The sequence below is a fragment of the Caenorhabditis elegans genome, chromosome III (genome assembly GCF_000002985.6).
Source record: "Caenorhabditis elegans chromosome III".
In the NCBI taxonomy this organism is placed as follows: Eukaryota; Metazoa; Nematoda; class Chromadorea; order Rhabditida; family Rhabditidae; genus Caenorhabditis; species Caenorhabditis elegans.
The window spans coordinates 5,341,372-5,349,401 of NC_003281.10; the positions used below are offsets into that span (position 1 = coordinate 5,341,372).

Sequence of the window (8,030 nt, forward strand, 5' to 3'; positions counted from 1 at the left end):
ATACCTTCTTCTTTTTCTTATTCGAACTATTATACCTTTTCAAAAAATAGGCCTATTATGTATTTATATTCATTTTTATGTTTTTTATTGCGAAATTTCGTCTCGTTTTTTGGTTCTCAAAAGGCGGGGCTTAGCATTGAATGGGGGAGAAGGACATTCGTGGGCGGAGACTCTAAAGCAGCTGAAGCTTACCCACTGCTCCATTTTCATGCAAACTCTGCTCTTTTTTGGTAGTACTACTTCTTGAATCCTATTTTTTTAAATTCTCATCCTCTGCTTTTTCTGTGCTTCCAACAAAAACCAAATTTTCAGGTGTAAATGTCAACCGAAAACGACGTTTCAGAAGAGAATAATTCAGAGCTTGACGATGTTGAAGACGCAAAACAAGATGATCGGCGACGATCGACTACGGTAATAATGACAATGAATGTGACGACGGTGCCAGCTACAGAAAGTGAGGGAGTTCGGAGGAATGGAAGTGTTCGAAGACGACTTTCAAAACAGAATGCAACAATTGAAGAGGTGAGCAATTTCAAGGGAAGGTGGGAAATTGTCCCGCGAAGTGTCGGACTTCGAATATGGGTGCCGTTGCTGATGTAGTTCTTGTCCCGTATGGTGTATGCTGCTAAGGTACACAACTTCTTGAAGCCGGCTAAAAGTTATCACTAACCCGTAAAATGTCGGCTGCTTGGAGAATACATTATTTTATTATCATATTGATCAGCTCACTCTCTTGTGAATCATCAGAGGATGATCCGATTTTGTGTCATAGGCCGCGCTGAAAACTGAAATAGTTCCTGTTAGGAAGTCTGCTGAAATTCATATTTTTCACCCAATTTCGAAGAATGTTTGTAAGTTTATAGACAAAATCTGGTCGTTTTCGACTGAAATTTTTTAATTTTTAGCCAATATCTCTCCTGTCAATTTCTGATAGCCCATCAGAAAACTCGGATACTACGGTCCCATGCATAGAAGAGCATCCAGAAGAAGGCAAAGAAGAGGAGAAGCCAGCAGAAAGCAGTGACGTGTCAAAACTCCGCCCACCGGGTCTCGCACAGAATAAACTGTGGTCCACATCGAAATCGTTAAGCAGAGAGTCCACAGGAACCGAGTACTCGGACAGAAGTGGCATTGATCTAAGGAATTTTGTGGATCGCACGTTACACAAGAGTGAAGAAGATCGGAAGCAGCTTCTGGAGTTCGAAAAACAACTCAAAGAACTTATTTTAGATGATAGGTTCGTTTTTGTTAAAATTTCAGTCTGAAATTGATAATTTTCAGCACACAATCGAAAAGATTCGAGCTTCCATCATCCTATCACCGAATGCTTCTTCACAGGTGTGCCGCGTGGTTTGGTCTTGATCATAATGTTACGAATAAGCAGACCGATATTGTTGTGAACAAGTCAGAGAAAACCAAAATGTGAGTTGATTAATTTTCGGATGTATGTATCATGAAAATCATAATATTTTGTCTGTTTTAGTTTAGCCCCTTTATTTGGTCTTGTCAGATTTTAACTAGAAAAGTAACAAATTTCCAGTCCTGATGACAACTTCACCGACTACATCCGGCACGATAATTACGTAGAAGACCGACTGAAACGACAAAACACTTGCGGATCCCGCAAGGAACTTCACCATATGGAATCATTCGGTGATCATTCGACGAGTCAATATGGAAGTCAAGCAAGTCTTAATCATGATCTACTCATGATGCGAAGGGCACAATCATTTGACGTGGCAGCAGTCACTGGACCATCAGTTATTCAACCTCAATCTCCACATCATGTTCGAGGTCTTCCGATGCGACAACTTTCACTCAACTGCCCACAACAATCAATGGTTACTGCACCAATGAGTGGACCACAGGGACATCAATGGGCACCGCAAAGATCATTTGATTGCTCCAATAATAGTTATTTGTGCACTGGAAAACATCCAATGATGAGGGTGAGTATCAGAGTTCGCCTGAAAAATCGATTTTTCAAAAAAGAAACAGCGTCGAGTTTTACTTTCTCACGATCGCTAAGCTACAAGATTTTGAATCAATATATGATTGAGATTGAACGTGTGGCCGTCAATATCTGTGAGCTTCAGCCATGTCGATTTACGAGTATCTCTCATACATTTCATAAGTTTCCATAAGTTTCCGAGTTTCGAAAAATTTAAGATCACATGCCGTGGGCGCAAAAAACGCTTCTCAAACTCTAACCTCTAAATTTTCCAGAAAGCAGAGAGCTTCGGAGGAATGGCAAACGGAATATCACATGGCTGTTACGAGCAAAGTGTGCCAGTAGTTTGTGGAACACCTCCATCAGTGATGGTTCATCACCACCACCACCACGCTCACATCCAACAACCTCCAACCTCCAACTATACAGGCTATCAGGTATTCGAAGAAATGTCAATGCCATCATCAAACTACCAAGAGCCTGGAATGTGCTCCCCGGGAGGAACCTACTATGAGTATGTACCTCAACCAGTAGTTCAACCACAACAGTACGCTCGTCCAATTCGGTACATGCCACAAGATTACCGAAGACCTCAAGGAGTTCAGTATATGTATGGACCACCACCACCACAACAATATATGCAATACCAGCCAATGGTTCATCCGGAAGTTGAAGTTATTGTAGATCCAGTTCAAACTCAACCCTTTCCACAAGTCAGTCACTTTGTACTGCCTGATCAACAACAGGGATACTCATCAAGCCATCAAGCAGAGACAGCAAATAGTTTTATAAAGGTAAGGTTGAAGATGAGGAAATGAATTGATGGTTGTTGAAAATAGAACAACGATTTAGGCAAGCATTGATGGTGGATATGGAAGCATGAATCAAGACGTCGAGAATGCTGAAAAGGTCGAGGAGGTCTAAACCTTTCCCCCCCCCCCCCCCCCCCCCTCCCGTTGTCTCTTTAAATGGTATTTCTTCTTTCTAGCCATCCCCTTGTAGATTGTGATAAAACCCCACGAAAAGACGATATCGCCAAACATCTGGATAATTACGATTATATGAACATGATTCGAAGTACGGATTTTCAATTTTTTCTAGTCAACTTGTAGATTTCTTTCTCTCTCTCAATCCTTGTCATCTTTTTTTTTCTTTCGCTCTTTTGATATCGAATAAATTGATTTTCAATGCCGCTAAATAACCGCTAAACTCAATCATAAGACTTTGACATGCATTTTTAAAGGAGCAAGCATTTATTCAGAAGTGTCTTGGCACGAGAAAAGGTTCATGGTAAATAGCCATTGTTTAAATTTTTCGGCTGCCTCCAAGTTTACTTTCCTTAATTCCTTGCATTCTTCATTGAAATTACCTCGTCTTTAGAAAATTTTATGTTTTGTTTTCATTTTTCCGTTTAAAATGCTTTATTACGGGAACAAACAATTCTGAGAATGCATATTGCGCAACACATTTGACGCGCAAAATATCTCTTAGCAAATTCTACAGTAATTCTTTAAATGACTACTGTAGCGCTTTCGCCGATTTACGGGCTCGATTTTTGAAATTAATTGAAATAATTTAATTATCGATAAATAAAATATTTTAATTCAATTCGAAAATCGAGGCCGTAAATCGACACAAGCGTTACAGTAGTCATTCAAAGATATTTTGCGCGTCAACTATGTTGTTCAATACGCATTCTCAGGATTATTTGGTTCCGTAATATATCAGTTTCCCATTATTTTAGCCTTCAAATGCACATTTTTAACAAAAAAAAAGCTTTTTGTTAAAAGCGAAGTAATTTCGTTGAAGCATGATCGAATCAGCAGAAAAAAAACAACTACCATAAATTGTTGCGCGCCGAGACACATCTTAATAAATCCATGCGCCTTTAAGAAGGCATGCCAAAATCTTGCGGAATTACGATACACAAAGAAGAAATAGAAGTTTATTGGAAACAAATCTTTTCAGAAACAAAAAAAATTTAATACACATAAATCGTGGTAGGTGTGAAAACCTTCAACTACAATAAAATTTAGACAAAAACTGAAGAAAAACTTTTTTTTTGGAAATGGTGAAAAAGTTTATTCTTTCGGCGAATTCTCTCCCGTGCACTGAGCAATTGCTTCGAAGAGGTGTCCAGAGTTGCGGAGAGCATCCAGCTCAGTGTATCCACCGATGAAACGACCGCAGACAAAGATCTGAAAGAAATTTATTTGAAAAACTTTAAAATTCGGATTTTTTTAAATTTTATGGAAAATTCTATACCTAGCCGTTTTCAGATTAAGATTAAGATTAAAACAAATTTTGCAAAAAAAATATCTATCGAACCTGTGGCACACTGGTCTGTCGTGTAGTATATACAAGTCCATTGACAATTCCCAAATAATCATCCGGTTGAGATGCCTTCAAAGTGTCCAAATTCACTTCTTTATAAGCAACACGAACATCGGAAAATAGATCTTTTGCTCGATTACAGAATGTGCATGATGTTTTTGTGTACATCACAACTGGATCCTTTTTCACCTGTAATCGATTTTTTAAATTCCAAAAAAGTTTCCATTTATTTACAAAGTTCTAAAAATTATTAGACAGTTTCAAAATAAAACGCTTTAATAATTCAAACATTTATTTAAAAAATACATTAAATTGAAGTTTATTTTTCTGAATTATTATTTTTAGGAATTCACAATCTGTTTTCAGAAGATTTTTTTGTTTTTCTCTAAAAAATGTACCTGTTCCTGTACAACATCAACATTGACTTTTGAGGTGACTCCTCCCATTTTTGAAGTATGGAGCTGGAAAGAAAGAGCCAAATATTCTATTTTTAATCAACATTTTTCAAAAAAATATATTGGGAATAAAACCAATGGTACATATTGAAAAATCGGGTAGAAATTTTGAAAAAATCAAAGATATATTGAGAAAACATTTTTAGAAAAAAAAACGATATTTAAGAGATCACACGAAAAATGGAAAAAAATCAGGAAAGATCGATATGCTTAAGAAGCAGGCTAAGTTGTTCTTTAATACTCTTCACATCATCAACATAGTGAGCTTCAGTGTTCAGACGATCCTCAATTTGTCTGGCAACTTCTGTACTTGATTCGGAATCTTCTGGAGCAGCAATTCCAAAAAGTGCAGTGTGTCGTGGATAGTCGGCGGGAATTGAGATATAAGCAGTGAGTCTGGAATATTATTTTAATATAGAATCTGTTTATCGAAAATCTCAAGCAATTATAAGTCTCGAAAAATAATTTTTGTAGCAATTTTGCAAAATTAGTCTAGAAAAATTGGAAAATTTCGATATCTTTCACAGTTAATTTTAACAGATTTGAAAAACTTGATATTGAATTTTTCATTGTATACTTACGAAAAAACGTTTCATATTTCGAAAAGTTTAATGTTTTTATTTTTTTCGAATTTTTCAAAAATTACTTTCTGCCATTTCCATCGGAAGCCTCAATTTTATATGAAAATCTGTCGGTTGCTGCGGAATTTGAAATTTTCTTCGTAAGGCTTGTTGGAATTGAAGCAATAAAAGATTCATCATCACAAATCTTGAAGGAATTAATTTTCACTTCTGGTTCCAAATTCAAATCGTCAGTTTTCTTAGATTCCAAATCTCGAATAATTCCATCAAGTACTGCACGATTGGATATTCTCGTTCTAATCGTTGTGATCACTTTTCTCAAATGCTCTGTTGCTCCAATTCGATCAGTTTCGCCTTCGGATCCACTGATTTCTTGAATAAATTTGAACGGTTTTCCGATTTGTTTTGCACTTGAGTTGAAGTTCATTCTGTAACTTGATGGCGGTTTGGATTGAAATTTTTGAAAAAAAGTGTTTTAAAAATTATATTTTTGCCGTTCTAAATAAATCCGAGGGTCTTCAAAAATTTTTGAAGCTACAATATTTAATATTTTCAGTAAAACAATTTTTCCTCCATTTTTCAAACGGAACAACGTTGTTGAAGTTTGCAATAAAATTACGGAAATTTGTTTTTCAGATATAATGTATAAAATTAGTTTAATACATAAGTTATAACTATTCGAAATTCAAAAAATTAAATATTCTGTAAAAATTGGCATATTTTTTGAACTTTTCAAACGATATTCTCTATTTTATGATAATACAGATATTTTAAGTAGATTTTCATATTTTAATATTTATTTCTTACTTCAAATGTTCAATCTTCATTTCTCCAACATCATTTGGACACTTGTCTCCCGTATCATTTTCGAATAAATCTGACATCAGTGAGTCAATCGAGAAAAACGGTGATTTTTTGAGCTTTGAGTCCGTATTTATATGCCATTTCGCAGTTGTCACTTTAAGTTCTGTCAGATACTGAATTTGCATTGAAATTTTAATATTTTCAGAGCATTCAATCTCAAATTCCAGGCTCATTGGATGAACTTCAAGCAGTTCTGAAGCCATTTTATTAATTTTTTCTTGAGTTGTTTCATCTTCTTTTCGTTTTCTTTTCATGGCTTCTGTTTCATCTTTCGATTGTTTTTCTGTGTCGTTTGTGCCAAGAATTCGGAATTCGAAGAGCTTGTCTGAAATATGGAAATTGTGAAAAATCTGATAGTTTCTGATTTTTGCATTCAAATGTTTAATCAATTTTGACCAGTTTTTTCAACATTTTTAATGGTAAATAATCTTTTAAAAAACTGCTTCAAAATTTAATTCGAGTAGATTTTTATCAGAAAATGGTCCATAAATTTTTCAATAGGGGTTTTCTATGTTTTCCTAGTTTGTCAAGTAAGTTTTAAGATTTTTAAGTTTTTTTTAAATTTAACAGAACCGAAACATTTGCTCAAAATTCGTTAAAATTATCTGTAAATCGATTGAAATTCCATTTATTTCGAGAAATTTTCAGATTTCTGAGAGATATTTCCTGATATTTTATATCTTGTTCGTACAGTTTTTGCTCTAAATCTTTGCAAAATGCCAGATTTTCGACAATATTTCGCTTTTAAAAATCTCAGTGAAATAATATCTAAAACCGCACATTTATACAAAAAATTTCGCAAAATTTTCGAATATTCACCATCATGAATTTCCTTATAAGCAGCAGCATGTATATGTGCAACAGCAAGTGGAGCCGGCAATTGCAATGAGAGCTTTCGCTGCTCCCCTTCAATCGATAAATCTTTGAATTTGGCGCCAACCATTTCGAAGACGGGCTCCGCAACTTTTGTGAGATCTTCAAGTTTTGGTTTAAGACCTTGAAGACGAACTTCTTTTCCACGTATGTCGCTTTGCAGTACGTTTCGACGACCCTCGAGCTCGTTGAGTGTAGAGAGAAGTCTGAAAAAAGATTTTAAAGAGATTTTTATTGAAAATCTCACAAACTCTCGTCTCTGCTCATTCTCGAACTTCAATCTTGCCAAATATTGTTCGTGCTCGTTATCAGCCGTCTCATTTGCAAGAATCTCCGACGCTTCAGTGTGAAATTGCTCGAAAGGGACCAACTCAAGCTCCTCATCACCGGCGCTAAAGTCCAAACAACGATCGATTTCTTTTTGAATGTGTTGCACCTCGCTAGTAACATTCTGTAACTGTAGAAGCTTCGCATCAACGTTCTCCATCCTCTCGGCCACCTCTTTTCGCATTAGGGCAGTTCCATAGTGGGTAAGTCGTGTATTTCGGCGTAAACGCGCGATTTTCGAGATAGTATCCGAGGATGTTGGCTGAAAAATCAATTATTGCTTTTAAATATTCAAACAGCTGCCTCCCTACCTTTCCATCCAAGTATTCTTCAACAGCATTTCTCAAAAATGCGTAATCTTGGAGAAATTCTTCGAAAATTCGATCGCTACCCATTTCCGTTGCAATTTTGTCTTCCAGATTGAACAGTTTCTGAATTAAAAATCGATAAAACCGTTAACAAACGCTTGTTGAAAAACCTCAGGGCTGTCCATTTTCGGCATATCAGTCAGGAGTTGTGTGGCTTTTTCAGATAATTTAATTTCCGGATTTTTCTTTTTCTGTTCTTCAACAAATCGCTTCACCGGGCGAACGTTTACAGACATTTTTTCGCTGAAAAGAAGAAGTTAATTTGAAAAAGTACAAT

At 35.9% G+C, this 8,030-nt stretch overlaps 3 protein-coding genes across 5 annotated transcripts; 1 reads left to right on the forward strand and 2 right to left on the reverse strand.

The window, feature by feature from the left end:
- The first annotated feature begins 310 nt into the window (after positions 1-310).
- ZK121.2 (R3H domain-containing protein) lies at positions 311-2,888 on the forward strand. Its single transcript, NM_065741.3, has 6 exons — positions 311-522; positions 906-1,237; positions 1,282-1,422; positions 1,541-1,949; positions 2,227-2,745; positions 2,804-2,888. The coding sequence occupies exons 1-6, from the start codon at positions 319-321 to the stop codon at positions 2,873-2,875; spliced, it is 1,677 nt and encodes a 558-aa protein (NP_498142.1). The 5' UTR covers positions 311-318; the 3' UTR covers positions 2,876-2,888.
- Positions 2,889-3,880: 992 nt separating this feature from the next.
- Positions 3,881-4,746, reverse strand: glrx-21 (Glutaredoxin domain-containing protein; the record flags this gene model as incomplete). Of its 2 annotated transcripts, NM_001047426.5 has the most annotated exons (3): positions 3,881-4,149; positions 4,280-4,474; positions 4,684-4,746. In NM_001047426.5, the coding sequence occupies 3 exons, from the start codon at positions 4,729-4,731 to the stop codon at positions 4,033-4,035; spliced, it is 360 nt and encodes a 119-aa protein (NP_001040891.1). The 2 variants fall into 2 exon arrangements, with proteins under 2 accessions (NP_001040891.1, NP_001040892.1); NM_001047427.4 differs by lacking the exon at positions 4,684-4,746 and having other exon boundaries at positions 4,033-4,149; positions 4,280-4,453.
- thoc-5 (THO complex subunit 5) lies at positions 4,560-8,030 on the reverse strand. Of its 2 annotated transcripts, none has more exons than NM_001267998.4 (7): positions 7,864-8,030; positions 7,697-7,816; positions 7,310-7,647; positions 7,005-7,264; positions 6,129-6,510; positions 5,387-5,755; positions 4,560-5,136 (listed from the first exon to the last, which is right to left on the reverse strand). In NM_001267998.4, exons 1-7 carry the CDS (start codon positions 7,987-7,989, stop codon positions 4,932-4,934), a joined length of 1,800 nt encoding a protein of 599 aa, NP_001254927.1. In that variant the 5' UTR covers positions 7,990-8,030; the 3' UTR covers positions 4,560-4,931. The 2 variants fall into 2 exon arrangements, with proteins under 2 accessions (NP_001254927.1, NP_001254926.1); NM_001267997.3 differs by having other exon boundaries at positions 4,855-5,136; positions 5,387-5,749; positions 7,864-7,996.